The sequence below is a fragment of the Pagrus major genome, chromosome 7, assembly GCF_040436345.1.
Source record: "Pagrus major chromosome 7, Pma_NU_1.0".
Lineage (NCBI taxonomy): Eukaryota > Metazoa > Chordata > Actinopteri > Spariformes > Sparidae > Pagrus > Pagrus major.
Window position 1 is genome coordinate 19,333,830 of NC_133221.1, and position 20,298 is coordinate 19,354,127.

At 40.6% G+C, this 20,298-nt stretch overlaps 1 protein-coding gene across 2 annotated transcripts; it reads left to right on the forward strand.

Annotated features, from left to right (window-relative positions):
- The first annotated feature begins 5,859 nt into the window (after positions 1–5,859).
- On the forward strand, positions 5,860–19,927 carry plekhn1 (pleckstrin homology domain containing, family N member 1). Of its 2 annotated transcripts, none has more exons than XM_073471105.1 (16): positions 5,860–6,042; positions 7,811–7,901; positions 8,045–8,200; positions 9,369–9,449; positions 9,959–10,049; positions 11,963–12,096; positions 12,691–12,840; positions 14,255–14,335; positions 14,426–14,501; positions 14,758–14,903; positions 15,182–15,334; positions 16,074–16,316; positions 16,832–16,987; positions 17,333–17,578; positions 17,810–17,870; positions 19,092–19,927. In XM_073471105.1, the coding sequence occupies exons 1-16, from the start codon at positions 5,969–5,971 to the stop codon at positions 19,274–19,276; spliced, it is 2,124 nt and encodes a 707-aa protein (XP_073327206.1). In that variant the 5' UTR covers positions 5,860–5,968; the 3' UTR covers positions 19,277–19,927. The 2 variants fall into 2 exon arrangements, with proteins under 2 accessions (XP_073327206.1, XP_073327207.1); XM_073471106.1 differs by having other exon boundaries at positions 5,886–6,042; positions 17,336–17,578.
- The last annotated feature ends 371 nt before the right edge of the window (positions 19,928–20,298 follow it).

The window sequence follows — 20,298 nt, forward strand, 5'->3', positions numbered from 1 at the left end:
ACAAAACCATTTTTAAAAGATTTTCAAAATACTGTAAGGCAAATTACTGAAGGCCAAAGATGCCTGACAGTGTATTATGTACATTATTTCATTTGTGCAAAGACCAAAACATGAAGTGGTAGAAAGTAAAATGAGCTATGAAAGATAAAAAATAAAACCTGTCTTTTGTCTGTTTTTGGGCTAGATATAAACTGGCTGTTGGAGTCACAAACACAGCAAAATTACGAAACATCATGAAGTGCTGAACTCAAGAAAGCGGTGCAAGTACGTCCTAAACAGCCCTAACTGAAAAACATTTTAACACGTTTCTGTATGTGCTTTACAACACTGGAAACTAATCTCAGAAATGACATGTCATATATTTATATGTATTACTTTTAATTATGTGCAGCTTGGATTATACTATAAAAGATAGATTAGATTCAAACATATAAAAACATATTTAAAAAGTCACCTCAATATCTACCCATATAAAGTAGATAACTGAATTTGACATGGATCCAAATAGTGCCCGAGGTGTTACAGGTTTTAAATTATTCCTCTTCTGTCTTTTTTAAGTTAAGACACAAACAGAGTTCCAAGGAAATCATGGACCTTATCCAACAGATCATTACAATACATTCCATTTTATCTTGCCAGCTCTCTTTATTGTTTTCCATGGAAGTGGAACTATCTGAATATAAAATATTTTTAAAAAACTATGGCACAAAGATCATTCAGTGGCCCAAATTCCAATTGTCTGTATTTCTTTTTCATAACCTCTTAATAAAAACAGTCTTATGTTTGGTCATTTCAAAAACTTTACTATAATCACATATATTTGAGGTTACAAAGACTGGGATGTATAGAGTTTAGAAACTGAAATAGTTCATCTGACTTTGACTGATCTTGCCTTCAAAGCAGGGCTGAGGTCCAATTAAGATTCCTTTACAGTCGTCCTGTGTGAGAACTTTGGCACGTCAGAGTCTCTGTTGGACACCTGATGTTGGGGGCCTCATATCCAGACTCCGTTTTTGTGGCCTGAGGTGTGACTTTAGCACCGCTGCTCTCACCCACTGAGTCTGGATAAACACAAGCGAGTGACTTCTCGGGGAGGGCCAAAGTTTAACCCACCACACATGGAGGGAATGACATGAAAATGTAATTTAGGTTTCTTCTTTTGAACAGATGTGACACATCTTATCAAATGAAACAGGAAGTTTAAACCAAGAATAAGTATAATTTACATTGGTACAAATAGGCAAATAGGGTTGAATGAGACATATATTGTACTGGTGAGCACAGAATGAATAACTGAAATATAACGAATAATAAAGTCATTATTTTTAATGGGAAACTATGTGGGCTATTGTTAAGAAACAGCTTATTCAGGAATTGTGAGCCCCACCATATAAAATAGAGTGGGACAAAATGAATGGGCTGTTTGTCTTTCTACATATGGTGTTGCTTTTGGCAAAGTACCCGGTATTTCCCCTTCCCGCTGAGCAATTTGACATAAAATCTATTAAAGCAATCTAAACTTACTCACATGACCTGTCTAAAGGGCACATTTGCTGCTATTAAGACTAAATCATATTAGTTTATGGTCAATATTAATTATCTTTAAAATGTAGAATATAACTCATAACACATCACAATTTCTCCCTAAAGACCTTTTCATGTGAACACAGGAGACATGGCCCTACTTGAGTGGCATCATCACCCTGCTTGTCAAGCTTAGCAAGTTTAACAAGCAAATACTTGCCATGTTAACATGCAAACATTTAGTACCTGAACAAGGTAATACTTATCATACTAAAATGTCAACATTTAGTATGCTTACAAGCAAACAGTTATCATGTTAACATGGTATGTCAGTATGTTAACAAGCAAACAGTTATGTTAACAAGCTAAAGTTAATATGTTATCGAGCTGTTATCATGTTAACATGCTAACATGTAGCGTGGGCTAACAGTTAGGCCATCATGTTAACATGCTAACATTAGTATTTTAACAAGTTGTTGTCATGTTGACATGCTAACGTTAGTATGTTAACAAGCAAATGGTTAACATGTTAAAATGTTAACATTTAGTATGCTAACAAGCAAACAATTACCGTGTTAACACGCTACTACAGTATGTTAACAAGCTGTTGTCATGTTAACATGCTAACATCCCTATGCTACCAATAAAGAAGTTATCATGTTGACATGCTAACACTTAGTCGGCCTATGTTAACAAGCAGTTGTAATGTTAAATTTTAGCAAACAGGCCTACTAAAATGCTTGTAACATCTTAGCATGTTAACATATCTAAAGTTATAGTAAGTTACACGGCAATATGCACAGTTAGTGGAACCCTAGGTGCTAACATTAGCACCTAAAGTACAAGTAAGTGTTTCCTGAACTGAAGTGTTGTAAGTGACCAAAGTCAAGATAAGATCTCTGTGGGGACCTTTATTAATAAAGCTTAAGGTAGTGGCTAATATATTATTATATTTTTGTGAGCAGATTTGTAGCTACCCATCTACCCTCCCTTAACCTGACAGAGCTATTATAGCTTTCTCACGCAATGAAAGGTGGAATTCTCAGGAAAGATTTACTGTTTACCTGATGATTCCTATCTTGGTTAAGAATGGATGATGCATCTCATCTGAAACATCCAACTGAAACTGGATTGACCTCACAGTAAAGAAAAAAAATCCCCTTGATGTTTTCTTTCCTGCTGCCTTCCCCAGATTTAAGGAAAACTGCAACAGAGGGGTGAGTCACCATGCTTGCTGCATGTAAGCTCATCCGCCAGGTTTTCCATGATGATCCACAACCACACTTGAAAGCTGCTTTCACATGAATGGATGTGACCACGTCATTGGCTGTATTACACTGATTACAGTGTAATGAGATGGATTACTCAGTTATTAATCTGATTACTAACAACTGATCTAATCAAAAACGTGTGGTTATGTTTTTGTCCATGTCTGTTTGTTGGTTGCTTTGTCAGCATGATTACACAAACCCTACTGAACGGATTTACACAAAACTTGGATGGAGGATGGGTCTCTGCCCAGAACAGACCCCTTTAACAGATAAAGGGATGGATATAGGAATTTTTTCTCACTTTCTTTAACAGCACGTGAGATAAAGCATTTATTAACATTTAGGTATTTGGGTGGCTGCTATCTATGAGTGAGAACAATTTGATGCAGATCCAAATAAAAAGCTGGTTCTAGCTGATTTACACATGCTGCATTTAATTTTGGATTAGGTCTGATTTAACTAAAGGGCACTGTTGGGCTTGGGCGTAGGTATCTGCTCTTCTAAGTGCTATTCCAGTCTTTCAAGGATTAATAGTTAAGACAATAGTTAACAGTTAATATTTTCCTCTATATTTATCTCACACTTCACTAGGGTTACTATAAAAAAATTACTGCATTTTTGCTGTTGTTGAGAGACTGTGGCTTAGCAAGTGCAACCCAATTATGAAAATGTAAAGTAATGTAAAACAACAAAGTTATTGGTATTATTGTTAATTTGTGGACGATCAAGCTTTGTAATCTTCAGGCCACATTCAATAAAGTGAGCATAATTTACAAAAGAGGTTAGGACATTTTCCGTCCTCCCTAGATTCTTAGAATAAGCCAAGTTGTGATAAGTTACGATAGATATTTATACAAAGTCATTTGATCAAACACGTCCCTACTTGTTGGAGGTGTGTTTCCCACGTTGCTTTCTGCATTCTGAGGAACAATCTCCACTCAGTGCCAAATCACGTGAATGGCAAAATGATAACTCAGTGAAGGCCGTTTGGCAATATAAAACCATTTAATCAGTCTTCACTTCATCTACTGATGATCGCCTTTACCAAGATGCAGTTCAACCAGTATTCTTCACTGATTAAATTACTTGTCATGAGCTCTGTGGCCCATCAAGAGAACAGTAATAAAGCCTCTGAAAGGCTGGATGGTGACAACGACTCAGCTGTGGTTTTAACAGGCTCTTGACTGTTGCTGCCTCAGGTGCATCCGCATGAACAATCCGGCTGAACTGGTTGCCATTACCTGACAGCGAGCAGTACTCATGAAATCTCATGACTACAGCACAGCATATCAACTCAGACAATGACCTAATTAATGAGCAAACACAAGATGATCATAATCATGAGTGTTTGACTCCTCAGTCTGATTGATAAGAGCACGTCACTATCCATTTAAGGAGGCCAACCATGGAAAATTACATGTTTTCTATTGTGAGTCAAGAGTGTTGAAACCTAAAACCAATTTTATAATAACTTAATTCCTTAAATGTTTGAATGACAAAGTAAAAAAGGGCCTGTTGGAGGATTATCTTTACATCTTTATGCAGAGTAGGCTGTGCTGTCTAAATGAAATGCCATATTCCATTATGCTGAACATCCCTTGAGAAGAAACTGGAAACAAACAGAAAGAAAAGCTGATTTTATACATTTTAAAAGATTATTTTTGTGTGAATGAGTTTCAGTTTTTACGTGTTGATACAGGAACAAGCTCCTAACATGCAAACTACATATGTTTGCATACACCACTTCACCTCTTGCCTTATGAAAATTAGAGCCTTTGAATACACAAGCGTCCTGTTTAAACTACCTTCCCTTCCTTTCTTACTGACAGATGACTTCCTTGCAGGTAGGGCCAGGCAATATGGCTTTTTTTTAAAGGTAATATCACAATCAGTGTTGGGCAAGTTACTTCCCAAATGTATTACATGCTACCAGTTACTATCATTTGAAAGTAATACGTTTCTTTACAATGTTACTGTCTATGCAGAGTAATGCATTAAATGACATTTGCATTACTTTCACTAAAATATCCACAGAAGTCCAACCACGTATTATAAAAAGGGAGAGGGTAACATTGTAACATCATATTAAACTGGTCTCTATTGACTTTAAAACCTTTTATTTTAATACAAAATATATTGTTTAACTTTTTTTTCTTATGTTCTGCATTCAGCTGCACAAAGAAAGCAAAAATTAGGGTAGGGAGTCACGACTTTTTTGGTCTCTTCTGCTTACCATGCTGGCAAATCTGAACAAATTATTCTTTGGTTGTTGCTTTCCATCAAATTAAGTCAACAACTGAATTGGGGAGAAACTAACCTATATAACCATGTACAGCATGTCCATGTTGACAAAAATACATATCGCTATGATCCGTTTTGAACTTGTTGTTTGCAACCCAGTGGTCCTGACCAGTTTGAAAAGCATCCATAAACACTTAATTTCGGGTGGTGAAAGAAAAAAGATAGGGATACTCAAAAGAGGAAAATTGTACTCAAGTTATACATGATGTATGTGTATGTTTATCTATATCTAACATATTTAAAGTTTGTTGACCAGATATGACATGCTGGGTTGCCATTGTATCTTATTTGTTTTTCAAAATAAAAATCTTATACAAAAAAGGACAAAACAATAAGGGATTGTAAAAGAAAACTTCCTTTAGTTTCAAAATGTCACTGACGTGTTTAAAGTATGTGGGTCAAAAATAAACAGACTACTTAACTCTGAGGCATTTTTCATGTCTGGGCATGCCAGTGGAAGGTCCCATCTTCCCCTTTGATTGACACACACCATCCACTGGGTTTAATGACCGCTCACTGCAGTGATGACCCCAACAATGACACCCATTTGGCTCCTGGAAGGTGTGAAATGGCACACTTCTCCCTGAACCCCGCTGTCTTTGTTGCTGGGATTGATTTAACAGACAGAGGCAACTCACAGGAGGTGTGAGTCCCTCTCATTATTCACCACACAGCCTGTGACACAGCACCCAAACTCCACCCCTTTTACGCAGACACACTCTCACTAAACAGCCCTCACCCTGCCTACCTCTCCCTCAGTACAAGTCAGACTTCAGCAGGGAGCACACTGCACTCTTGGATTACACTCAACCATCACAGAAGGAGTACAGTTTGTCTTCAGAGCGGCACAAAGCCCCACGAACCACAGCAGCATGGGGAGCAGCATGTCATGTGTCCCCCAGCACAACTTCAGATTCTCCAGCAAGAGTTTCATACGCAGAAACAGGTAAGAACTATACAACTTGTCCAGGTATTCTTACTGTACTTGTGTCAGTGTGTTTGCTCTACACATGTCATGCCCTTGACTGCCGTTTGTCATTTTCGACTCTGCGTTTCAGCTGGAAGGAATTCTTGGTATTTCTCAGGGTTTGAGCAGTGGGGTGAAACAGAGGTTGTGAATTTTGTGAGGCCAGGGTCAGGATCAGATGGTAACATAGGATAGTCCCAGAGTCGTGCCTGCAGTGGTGCCCGTCTGGCCAACGGTGTCAATGATCCAGTTACCATTTGCCTCCACTTTGCATCTCTGTGAAGATGATCTGCCAGCTGTCAGTGAATCTGGTTTCCCTCCAAAATCAGGACCTGACCCCATTCATTATCAAGATCACATGTGGGCAAAATAGTTAATTACTGCTAATATCTGGTTTATGACACCTGATATATAAGTCAATAGCTTGTAGTGATCTGACCTGAAAGCTTTATGAGTACAGGAACTGACTGACATCAATGGGCCATACTATTTATTCTCACTGGTTTTCTTAAATCCTCCACATTTATACGCCTGGGCATGTTACACATGGTACAGCCTACTTTGCTGGATCAACACATCTGATTCCAATTAGCTTCTCCTCCAGTCTTCTCCCCTGTGTTGTCTGATGAGTCAGGGTCTGGTTTTGTCAAACGTGCCATGTAGCTCTTGGTTTTCAAATGAAACAACCCTCAAATAAATGTTGGGTTTCAAAAACCCAACGGCTCAAGCATGAACACTGATACACCTTCCAAGTTGGGTCGATGGCTCATCGTGGACAATACGTCCAGTGTTCTTGTTTCCCGTGTTCCCTACTTACTCTTTGTATTGGTAAATCAGGCCAGGCTCAGGTATTCCCCACAGAGAAAAGAGGTGAGTAGCAGTTGAATGCCACAGCAGGGAGTTGGAGAATGTGGGGTGTGCAAATTCACTGCCTATTATCTACATTCCTCTTTCACCTTGCAACGGTGAATTGCATCAGCATGCATGATAATCATATTTTCTCTGTGTATCCATTCACTGAAAGAGCGGATATATCGCTCACTAAACGCTAATGAATGATTGATGCTAGACATGGACTTCCTGATTAGACAGACCTTGATTCCCACCATGCAGACAAAAGCCTGCGTTGTTGCGCGAGGACACTGGCACACATATGTGCGGATAAGCAGATAAACTACAAGCTGAGAATGTAAACGCAGTCTCCAAGCCTTATCATTGCAGCGAGGGAGCTTCCTCATAAAGATGTGACACTAATGGTAACGGATGAGGGTCACGCAAAACAAAGAGGAACATTGAATGCTGATTTTCCTATGCTTATCCTCTGCTATCGGAAACACAAGACCTGATTGTTCTTATCACTTAAAAGGCTGGCATTGATGGAATGAGGACAAAGGAAGGGGGCTCTGGTTAATTTATATGACACGAGACACAAATCAGGATTCAGATACGTTAATCTGCTGTGAAAATTGATTGAAAAGATTCAGTGTGTGACTTGATTATTATAAAAGAAGGTTAAAACAAGGAAATATGTCACTAACCCTGAATTTGAAATGCAAAACACTTGAGGCCAAAGATTGTGAATTTAGGTCAACTCTCCATCTGACAACAGTAGATGACAGTGAACACCCATAAACAGGAAATGTTCCTTGTTGACACGGCAGTTGTGAAGTCAAACATAGAATAAATGGTAAACATTGGAGAGTGAGTTGTAACACGTGGTCTCTCTCTCTCTGTCTCTCTCGAGCAGCAGTCGCCTGTTTCGCAAGAAGAATCCCCAAGAGGGACAGGAGAAGTCCAACAGCATCATCAACATCCTGTGCACTGTCACCCCCAGGAAGGTAAGGACCTCACCTCGCAATAACAGGAAACTCAATCATCAATCATCTGTATAGCAAACAAAACTGCTCTCCATTTTAACAGCAAGTCTAACTGGTTTACTCGTGTCATGTCTAAACTTCACTAACATTATGACTGGTTGCAGGAAATGTCCCATAAAGATCTGCAGACGATAGAGAACATAAAATGGGATCCTCCCTACGATCCGGCCAGCGGCTGGAAGAAGAGCAGCATCAATGTGAAGAACTACGGAAGGATGATTCACAGCTCCAAAGTTCGTTTCCGTTTCCTTCACTGCCAGGTGAGTGGAGCAAAATAACTTTTTAATGACTCTTATGTTGAAATTTAAGGAAAGCAACTATATGAGAAAACAAAACTAATGCTGCACAATCCTCACTGTGTTTAATGAGGTCTTAAACAATGACCAAGCCTACAATGACACATCAGGCCAGTCAGCTATGAGAACAAAGTGATTGTCAAAACATGAAAACAGGTGGAGGGTAACAGGATGTTTCTCTGTGGCCACCACACAGACTGAAACTTGCTGTTGGCATTGACGTGGTGGCTGCCTGTGAATAATCCAATCAGTTTTCCACAAAGCGGACCGCAGCCTGTGTTTGGACATGCTCGCTTCTGCCGCAGTTGTGAAACATCTCTGAGAGAAAACCTCGGGGTAGAGAGAGTTCCTCTGATCCCAGGGACTGATAGAGGACACGCCAGCTCCTCACTGTGGGAACTGTAATTTGTCAGAGCTGTGACACAACAGCTCTGTCAAAAAGCACAAAGATTGATGGAACGGATGCCGTCATGACTAAAAGAACACATTGTGTTATTACAGATAGTAATCCCAGGAGGAAAAGAAACAAGTATTACCTAAGTGTCGACATAAAGCCATTCATGAACCTTAAATGAAAGAGAGGATTGCTGTCAAAAGGAAGTGTGCTCAGTGAGGGAATTCCTACATTTCAGAGAATCCGTATCCGACCTACTAAATCCCAACATTTCCTGTAGGAGCTCCATGAATCAGCAGATGATACAAGAACAAGATGTTCCAATATGACATGAATAAACATACAAAACGCCTGCCGGGGATTTAAAGAGTAATTAATCTTACATGCCTTATTAGGCTGTCATATATGTAATTTCCTCATTGGAGACAAACTGAAAAAAAATATAGAACATCATAAGCTTGCAGACATGAGCCAATGTGCATGCAAGGTTTATTTCATAAACACAAAACCAGCTGATTTCACAGATTCATTTTCTAATCAAAAGTGTGACAATCTGGTAAATCAGTTGCTGCACTGCTTGATTGGAATTAAAAAGTCCACACACTATGTAAATTCTGGCAGCATTGTAAGACAGGCAGTGACTTTGTCATCTCACATACTGGGCTTATTTTGTCTACACTGTATCTGCATCTGCAACTCTTTCTTTCTTTCCTTAAACCTCATTTATTATCTCTGCAGGATGTACATGACTGCTACCTGGATCTCTTCCAGACACACCTTCATTTCGTCTCCAACAACACAACCGGCTTGACATACCAGGTGAGTTTCATCACACACAATCCTCCCATCAAACCCATGGTTCAGAGCTAATATCAGTTAATATCTCAGGATTGATTTTTATAGTTTTAAATTTCCTGTAGGGCAGAGTTTTACATCATGACATCATACCTTCTGACATGCGTACCTTGTCAACCGACACTGTGTTGGTAAACAGAAAGTATGATTGAGCTTCTTCACCTGTCTCATAAAGCTTGAGCAGCCATTAATCATCGTTTTAGTGTGTCTGTCGAGAGTTCAACCCCCATGTCAAAAAGAGACAGCTCAGCACCTGTCTGCAATATTAGTCAGTACAGTAGATGACGGCAAATGCAAGGCAGACATGAATACATCATCGACTAACAAGGCTGACCTCATGTAGTGCCATGGTGATTAATTTCTTTGTTAACATTTTGAGCTGAACAGTTGGCTCAAATAGAGCAGAACAGCGAAATGTTGCAGATTGTTTTTTGGCATTTGAAAAGAGCTTTTTGTTGTTGTTTTGTGTGCAGGGAACTCTTCCGCTGAAAGAACTCACCATCTGCAACCTGCAACAGAACTGCAACCACAGCCAACCAGAGGAGTACGCCTTTCAAATAAACGGTAAGTTTCAACTTCACCAGGAAGGACACAAGCGGTTGTTGGCATCGAGCCCTGGAATGTTTTAATCATCTCCTTTGAGTTTTATTAGTTGTGATGACTGAGAGCTAATCAATCATTTAGACTGGAACCAGCTAATCCAGTACAATGTTTATAAAGCCAGGGACTGACTTTAAACTTCCAAAGAGGAAAACGAAGAAAAACTAGACTAGAGCGAGAGCTTGGGTCATTGGCTCATATTTATCTAATTTCAATACATATATTCTGTGGCTATTCTTTATCACCCCTGCTGGTGGTCTGTTATATTTGTCCCTCTCATCAGTTCTGAATCAAAGTAAAAATTCTCCTCACTTAAAAAACCAGAAGGAAACCGCACGCTATTTTCAAGCTGCAGCATTTCCTATGTTGTCACATTCCAGTGATTCAAAGGTGCCGCGACCTTCTTCACCTCCACTCAACCCCAAGACTAACTAGAGCTGGGCCCCCTTCACCCTTGGTCAGGGGGCCAAACAGGCCTTAAAGACCCTTCTTGTTAGACAACAGGTGCACTTCAGTCAGCCCAGCTGTCGCGCAGAAAAGCCCGGCTACCGCTCTTAGCCTTGTCACTGCGTATAATCTATGGCACATTCCAAAAACTGCTCAGGTTAATAGCTAGCTTTTGAACTCTGAGTGGACAAAAACAATATGAAACTTAATTTCTTTTCAAGTGGAAATAAGCTGCTGTCATGTCTAGATGGATCTGACCACAACAAAATCAGCTAAGTTTGGAATTAATGTAAACCTACTGAATTAACCAAATCCACTGTGTGAAAAGTCAATCCCAGTCATGAAGAGTGTTAGGTTTCTGTGTTTTGACTTCTTTATCTTTTCTATCTCACTGAAATCTGAAACATCCATGCTGTCATAACACTGACACTCTTTGGTGTTTCTTTCTCACATTTAACTTTGCAAATTCCTCGGCTCAAGCTTGTTATTTTGTGGTCTTGTATTTCAGTTGTTTTCATTGTTCCGTGTGAGCCTTTATTTACCTTCTGGGAGGCATCACTGACAGGAAACAAGTAGAGGAAGCATGAGTCAAGTGAGAGATATGATGTAGAGATTTTTTCTCGGTGAGATCTGCGTCTTCCCTTCAGCTGAAAATATGAATCAGCTTTATCGTAAAGTGGTGTTGGTGAGTTAGACAGTGACGCAGCAAACGCAGCAAGAGGTAGTCTGTGAAGATTCCCGGAAGCCCTCACGTGTTTTGAATTAACAAGGCTGTGAACGTGAGATAATGATAGTTAATTACTTTTAACAATAGCTAAGGAGCTCTTTAAACTTAATCAAAGTTTGAAGGAGAGAAAATCTCATTATGTGCTTCCAGTCAAGGCTTTTCACACATCCTGCTTAAAATCTGGAAAAACAACTGGTCAGGGTAGTGCTATGGTCAAGGTTTACAATTAAGAGTTTGTATGAAGAGAAAGTCAACAGATGAGTCCAGAGTGTCTCTTTATTAAGGAGCAGTTAGTGGGCTGAAGGTTCCAGACAATTACAGTACAAAGCCACAGGCTGAAATAAAATAGGCTATCTTGGCTGGTTATCTCTGGTATGTGTGGGACTGAAAGATAGAGGGAGATTCCAGCTCTTTTCATCCCAGCTTCTGTCCATTCCTCCTGGGTAAGCAGGAAGAGCCTGTTATGACTTTTAAATACCAAATGGAGCAGGTCAAGAGGGATCTTCCGTAAGAGGTCTTAAATGTGTCTCGAGCATGTGTTAGCATTTATTGTATTCATTGCATAACATGTTCTAAACAGCGAGGCAAGCAGACTGTTAAGATCATTAATGATTCACCACCATGACAGAATGTCTGAAAATGGCTAAGAAAGAGAAAGGCTGACACTTTCCATTTTTGACCTTTTGACCTTTGCACCCTGCAGGTGTCAGCCTTAACCCCATCATCGTCTACTGTTCCAACCAAGAAGAGATGGACCTCTGGTTTGGCCTGCTCAAAGAAAATATTGAGGCCAATGGAGGAACTGCAATTGCACCCGAAAACTACACCAGAGTGAAAGTAAGTTCAACAACACTCCAAATAGCCCATGTTACGTTACATCAGGCTGCATAAAATAGTGGCTCTTTTGCTGCAGCAAAAGACTAACTTCTCCTTTTTAAATCAAATTTGAGCTTGCGAGAGAGGGTCATCTTCATGACACATTTGCATGTGGTCATCTTTTGATCCACGTGGCGAATTTGCCAGGAAAAATGCTTCGGCTTTAACCACTTCTGATACAACAGGATGTGTGTGTGTGAGTGTAGATTTGGTGAGTCAAGTAGGTCACTGCTGGCTCTCCCTGAGGCCTGGATACTAGGGAGCGGCCTTGACCGCATCACAGCCTTCATCGAACTAACCCTCACATCTGCAAAGGGCTAAAGTGCTGACTCCACACCCACAGGTGTTGAAACACGTGAACCTCGATGTGTCAGGACAGAAGAAAATGACTCGTGATGCCTTAATAATCTTTAGCTTAGGAGCCTTAACAATGAACAAACACGAGTGACATTCTGGGAAAAAAAATCCAAATCAACATGTTTAAATTTGCTTAAAAGGGCAGAGCTCTGTTCATATTGACTTTTCTAATGATTCCTTCCTGTGTATCCTCTTCAGCTAAACCAGGACGAGACCCCTGAGGGCAGAGAGGAGCTAAGAAACTCCATCAACAGAGAGCACATCTACGAGTGGGAAGGCTCACAGCGGGACAGCCTGGGCACCATAACCTACGTCACTAAAGTCCGACTGCAGCACCTGCCCTGCCAGGTAAGACATCACTGCTGCTTATCAATAATGAATCACTGACCGGTCTCACGGAAGTAAAACACGGCAGCTTTACTCATGCCTATTTATGGAAATGTACAGTAACGCAGACTGTAACTCATGATACATACGTGTTTTCAAACACTGGGGATTTTTCACACTGTGAATGCACGCACGATCACATCAGGTCTAAATCCAGGTGACTCACATAGTTTTTAAATTGCGCAACACACACATTACCTCAACACAATGTAAGGAGTGAGGGAAAAGGGTGGAGTCCATATTTTGCAAAATGGTACCTCTGCTGCAAATATAACTCTATTATATTTATTTTCCTGTCATGGTGCAAGACTGTGTCAGACACCTGCAACCACCTGGTGAAAAGTATAGGACTCCTCGCTAACCAAATCAGACATGAGCACAAATAAGTAACGCTGATGCAGCATCACACAGCAGCCAGTAAAAACAGTAGTCATGACACGGCTTGCATGGATATCAGTATTTAATTCTCTGTGGGAAACAGCGGCAGCCCTATTGAAGTGTGTGAGATTTAGGGCCTGGGTGTGTAGGAGGCATTTGCCCAGCTCACGCAGTGACTCGACTCACCTCACAGCTGGAATGTCAGCTGTCTGTCCAGACACACCCTCCGAGAGGGAAAGAAACATAAACTGTGTGCCGCACCTTTAAATGCCCCACTAACTGGTTTGACTGAAGATCTTACTGGGAATCAAACTGACTTGACTGTTCTAATGTTTGCACCAGGTCTCACGGTCGCATGTGTACTTTGTATTTTTCATAGTCTTATCTTCACATAGCCAGAATAACTGGGAATTATCAGGGCTTGTTTTCTCGCCACCAGAAGTATTTGGTGCCATTCTTTCTTGTACAATATCAAAACTTTAATACTTTGAAAATTGACAGGTACAGGGCTATTAATAAATGTAATAAATTAAACAATTCAATATATACTTTTATTGCTGTGGGTATAAAGGAATCCTCTAAACTTAATTTAGATGTGATGAGATTCAGGATTCTGGAAATTGTTGGTTTAGGTACGTTGAAAGTGCTTAAACTTTACTCTTAAAAAGTTGCAGTTAAAATGAAGCTTTAATTTGAACCACTCTTAGTTTCTCTTATTGTGCCAAACTTTTCTTTTCACCTTGCACAGAAAGAGAGAAATTGACATCTCCACAAGGAAATAATCTCTTATGTTGCCTTAGAAATGTTAAGACTATGTCAGACTTCAAGTTTAACTTGATGATAAAAAATTATAAAATCAATACAAATCATAGACGACTGTTAAATTGTATGACTTACACATGACTCTAGTATTCTGTTAATGGATAAGAAAAATTTAACAGGGTCCAATAACTGCAATGAAACACAACCCAACATAAAGCCAAATCTCTCTCTACAGGAACAGAGTGACAGACTGCTGGTGATGTACCCATCGACACTGATCATCCTATCAGAGGAGGATGACGGACTCTTCTATAAGGTACCACTGACCTCACCAACCTTTTTCTCTTATATTTGATCATATCCTGAGCTGTTTACTCAGAGTTTGTGTCATTATGACTGATTACAGGGAAAACTTCCACTCAACATGATCACTGTGACCACACCCTGCCAAGACATCAAGCCCAACACCTTTATGATTGAAGGTAAATAAAGTGAATCAGTGCACTGCTCTGCTGCAGTCCCTTTAGCACGCTGGCATTTAAAGAGACACGTTTAAAGGGATTTTAATGAGTGTACATTCTTATGCATGGCCTTTTCCATGAATCCGCTAGCGTCACAGAGCGTGACCCTCCATGAATGAGCTGATTTTATTCCCAGAATGACAATCCGACTATAGCACATTCCACTGAGTGAGTAGACCGAATGACAGACTTTGTCCTCCCCCTCCTCTCTTCCCAGGGAAGCTGATCAACCCCATAGTGGTGTCGTGTCTGGATAGGACCGAGTTCTGCGACTGGATCCAGCATTTCAAAGCTGCTGATGTGCCCGTTCTCTCCCCTCCTCCCCCTGTATATGACATCATCTACACTCCAACGCAGAGAGAGGTGAGGCCCGCCCTCCTTCCTTTCACAGGCCAAAAATAATTACACTATTCACAGCTGCTGATGATCCATAACTATCGAGCAAGCTATCTCCACCTGGTTTGTGAGCCTGTTGGTGGAGTAAATTAAAGTATGGGGAAAAGTCATAAAGGATAACATGGTCCTGCCTCTTTTGTAAAGCAATGATTATGAAATGAATTACAACTACTACTACTGCCATAAAATACAACTCTTGTTAAATGTTTTAATTTCTCATATATTTTTTGTGCTATAATCTCTAGGCACCACAGTTTGACAGATGGAGTGGAAACAGCCAAGGACGATCTGAGTCCCTGAAGTTCAGACAGTCACCCACGGGACGTGGGTCCCACAACCTTCAGTTACCCATTCATGAAAACGACCCTCTCTCACCAGGATACTCTGAGCCCCTCTGTGTAAGTCAGCTGTTTGCTGCTTTCTTATGTTCAAGTACTCTTGAGCTGATAAAGTGAAGCAAACACACCAACACTTCAATATTTGCAAGGATTGAAATGTGGTAGGAGTTAGTTGGACATTTCTAAAAGAGAACGTGTGTTTGTTTTGGTGGAGCTGAGCAGCGACACCTTTCTTTGAGAAAGTTAATTATTAAGCGAGGACGAAAGACCAAACTGCTCCTGTTACAAAGGCTCAAGTGATGAATCTCAGGCCTTCCAGTTCAAAAAATCATAATATCAAGAATTTTTAACCAAAACACAAAACAAAAAAACATATACACTGTAAACATAAAAACAACTTTTGGATGAAGGGAAAATAAAAGGCTGATTCAGCTATGAAAAGTTTGCTTGGTTATTCAGTCTCTTTAAGTACTGAAGCACTATCACACATTATCAGGACATTTGACCAAACTCCCTCAGAAGGGGGGGCTATGTAGGCCGACTGCCCATCCAATTAGCTTAAAGTGGAGAGGGCTCAGTGCCAAGAAGACATGTTTTTGTCCATCTTCTGACCTGACCCATTACCCTCTCAATTGAATTAATGGAGACTATTTTCACTCACTGTCACAGTTGACTGTGTTTGCTAAAAACACTAAAGCTGCAGTGAGGTGAAACAGTTTAAAATGTTTGTTCTACTAGAACTCAGTGATGCTGCCTGTGATGCTGACTTTTGCCCTGGGTGTGTTTGTTGTCCCCACAGTACAGCTCCAGTCGTCCCTCCTCGACTGAGACCGCCCGCCTGGGCAGCAGGACCAACAGCGTGTCTTCCCACTCCAGGCCAGAGCGAGACCTACGACCTTTGTCACTGCGCTACTCCTCCCCCCAGCGCGGCTCCTACCTCCAGCCCATTGAGGCTTCAGTGCTGTCTCAGATCTACAGCACACCCTACTCTGCCATGAATCGCGCCAGCCCACAGCGGCTGGAGAAAGCGCCGCTTGTCAAGGTAATTCAGTCTGGCGTCTAACGTGATAACCGAATATTCCCCTCGAGGCCGTTGACTTATTTTACATGCCATGTGCTCAGAAACTAAAATAGACTCACCAAGCAGTCAGCTGAGAGGGGTCATAATGTGTATGGTGTTAACAACTGGGGTAATAGTGGCATTTTTGCAGAATTGAGGTTGAAAGACTAATCGTCTAGACGGGGCAAGGAATGAAAGCTCTATTATAGTCCATAAACAAAACCTAAGCCACCAATTAGAGAGCATTTCCTATACTTAGTGGTATCCCTCCATTAATGTGGCTGTTAAGAGAGCAGTTTTATACACATCAGTGACAGCTAAAGCAGGTCTGCTGCAGATCATGACTGATATTAGTCCAAAACCCGTAATCTGATCCTTAAGTGTGGCTTATGTGATTTCCTTCTGTGAACCCAGAGAGCGTCAGATAGACTGAAGGAAAATTGGCAAATGATTGTTTCAAGCTAACTCCTGGATCTCTTTGAATCTTTTCTGATCAGTCTAACAGCTGGAGCACCCCTCAGACATCCCTGAACTATTCCTTGAACCCCCCTCAGCGCCACTCGGACATGTGCGCCCCCCGACAACCGTTGTCGCCCCTGTATGATGAGCCCTGCAGCCCCGAAATCTACTCCCTGGATGAGGCCAAGCCAGTGGTAAGTAGGACAATGACACTGGATCCATAGGTTCAATTTACACCTGAACAGCCAGTCTGATATCAAGCAGTGCACACACACACATACACACGTACGCACATGATGTCTAATAGACTGCTGAAAGTGACAGCCAAATTTACTAAATCTAAAATTTCTAAATGACTTTGCATTACATTTGACTACATGGAAGAACAGGAGTTATTTTTACCAAATGTATTTTATTGCAATTTTACCCTTTTTTTTCACTACTCTACTACTGAAATTACACTCAATGTTAATCATTTAAACTCCTGTTTTAAGTGCTTATACCTGCTCTATTCTAAAATGCTTCCCTATGTTCTTTAGCAGCGCAGCTGGCAAGAGCCGATTCAGCTCCACCACCACCAGCAGGTTCCTGAGCTCCTTCCCTCCTCCTTCCAGCTCCGTACCCCCCCAATGGGCAGGCGCTGCAGGAGAAGCCTGATCCTGACCAACTCCCAGGGACAAGCTCTTGGCCTGGAGATGGAGACTTCTCCGAGCCAAGCGGAGCAGAGAGCCGAGGCCGTGTCAAGGCTAAAGCTGCTGCCCACGCCCGGCCAACTGCAAGAGCAGGTGAGAAACACAGAGATACTCGTCTCCCAGGACACTCTGGTTTCTGGAATGCTGTAGTACAAAGAGCAACGATGGTGCGCTGTGTGGTAGCAGAGCGTGTGTATGTACTTGTTCTGCAGGTGATATTTGAATAGGTGCCACAGATGAAACAGATATTTTAGGGAACATGAGAATGTTTGTTATAGCTGATCGCAGGAAGTAACTGTCTCTTGTTTTCACATCTGTTGATAGATTCTCCTCCCGTCGAGCTCAGTGAGGAACACATCTCAGATGCCTTATGGCTACTCACCAGGTAAGAACTGAAGGCATGCAATCATAAACCTGATTAAACCATCCTCTGTTTATGTTTTATGTGTGGAGTTCGAGTATGTTGGACAGTTTATAGTAAATTATTATATGCTTATATGCTATGTTTGCTTAAAGATTTTTCATCTTGTCAACAGAGCTGCAACTAACGATTCTTTTCATTGTCAATTAAGCTGTTGATTATTTTCTCGTTAAGTGATCAGATGTTTGGTCTTTAAAATGTCAGATAACGATGAAAACTTTTGATCACATGATCAAGATTACGTCCTCAAATGTCCACAACCTGATGATATTCAGTTTCTTGTCAAAAAGATATGAAGAAACCAGAAAATATTCACATATTAATATTTACTGTTACATCTGAGAATTCAGACTTTTTCATATAAAGTTACTTAAACAAATTATTTGATTATCATCGATTCATTGTTGCAGCTCTCCTTGCCAAACAAACAAAAAAACATTGGCTCAATAACATATATATTTCTATTGAGAAACAATGGGCACTCTTTCAAATCAGGGCTCTATCACTGTGGCATCATATTTCCTCCCAACTCTGAGTTATGAACGTCAACACAGTCAGCCGCCTTTCTAAATACCACCAAGGACACAGAACATTGCTCACAGTCCATTACATCTTAAATTAAACACTGGAAGCTCACTGGATTGATTGAAGTCTTGGGTCTGTCAGCAGGTAGACAGAAGGCTAAAGGCTACAGAATTGAAAGTGCAGGAAATGCACAAATGTGCCAATGAAATGGAGCTTAGTGCAGCTCTAAATGCCACTTGTGCAGATGTCCCATGTGGGGGAAGCCCGGCGTAAGAGAACACTGTTTCACAGACAGGATCTGCTCCTGAACTGTGATTGACATCACACAACTGTGCATGGTTACACACTTATCTACGAGCTCTTTTATCACAAATAAGAACACAACTAGAAATTACCTGATAACTGCATTTCACGTTGATTTACAGTTTTCTATTTCTAATTCTAACATGTGCTACAACCAGATTATTTCATGTTGCGTGTTTCTGTACTATGACATACAGAATATAAATAACAAAGGAAGGTGGTGCAGTAGTGGCATGTTATAATACTGGTTATACAGTAAGATTATATGTTGGTACAAGGCCAATCCCACATCGGGACTGAAGTTTATTCAGTCAATGCGATGCTTTTCTTTCATTGAATCTTCTCTCGCTCCTATAGATCACCACTCGTACCTTGAACCCACAGAGCCAGATGACCAGGAAATGGACTATGACAACATTTGGGAGTACGACTGTGATACTGGAATGATTCAGCCAACGTCTGGAATTTCGACACACCGGACAGGATTAGACTTTGGGGCCAGAGGCCTTAGTGCCATGGCAACCCAGCAGAGATGGTCATAAAACAAAACAATAGCCCGGCACTCGTCTGGACGTGTGCAAACAACAGATCTCTATCAGGGAGATAATAAAAGCCAGCTAACACAGCCTGTGTCGCTCCTGCTGCTTACAGTATGAACCAACAAATCCCATGAACTGCATTGTTACATGTTGGGTAGTCAAGCAGAGGAATGACGGGTGCAGGAATGAAGAGGAACAGGCTAAAAACAAAACAATATGAAAGCGTCAACCGTCTGTTTAATATGTAGCATTCAAGAGAAAGGACAGAAGAGTGTACATACCGTGTAGATTAATGTTATTTTATTAAATGTATTATATAATTGCACTAAATGTTCATATGTGGTGCAAGAAGTATTTTCTAACATGCTGTCCAGGTTTCTTATTGTTATAGTTTTGGTTTGTTTCTCATTTAAGCTATAAAAGCATTCCATCAGAGCTTGTTATAGTAACGGATGCATTTCTGTAAATGTTGTACATTTATTATTTTATCATGTTACATTATTGAGTCAAATAGATGTGTCTTCAACTGAATGCCTTATAGGTGCTAATATTGCTATCACAACTACAGAGTACTGATACCTGTGTGGCTTCTTTATTCATTTTTGTTTGAGGTGTTTATTTATATTTGGAAATAAAGATGGAAAAATTATTCAACATGTTAATCTCTGTTTTGTCTGACTCTACGATAGTCTTAAAGCAGCTGTAATCAATCATTTCATGTCAATGTATCAAAGGACAAAGTGAAAACAATGTGTCTCCTGATGTCTCCCAGGGACTACAGACGTAAATTATCTTATAACTAACTCTGGTAATCTGCCAATAAGCTGTGCACTGTCCCTGTCAAATCACCAACCCAATAATCACCCACTCAGCTTTATGATGCCAAACAGCAAGTCTCAGCTCATTGTTTAGCTGTCAGGCCCACACCTTTACAGGTTGGGCTTACTCTCTTTGCTCTCATAGCGTTGTTTTAAACCAAAGCTGGTGAACATGGTGGAGCATTTAGCAGCTGAAGAGCCGGATAT

Excerpts from the sequence above, each read along its gene's own strand:
- plekhn1 (XM_073471105.1), top strand. The coding sequence starts at position 5,969 with ATGGGGAGCAGCATGTCATGTGTCCCCCAGCACAACTTCAGATTCTCC. Across the intron at positions 9,450-9,958 it reads CAACCGGCTTGACATACCAG|GGAACTCTTCCGCTGAAAGA; the intron begins GTGAGTTTCATC and ends TTTTGTGTGCAG. Across the intron at positions 16,988-17,332 it reads TGGATGAGGCCAAGCCAGTG|CAGCGCAGCTGGCAAGAGCC; the intron begins GTAAGTAGGACA and ends TATGTTCTTTAG.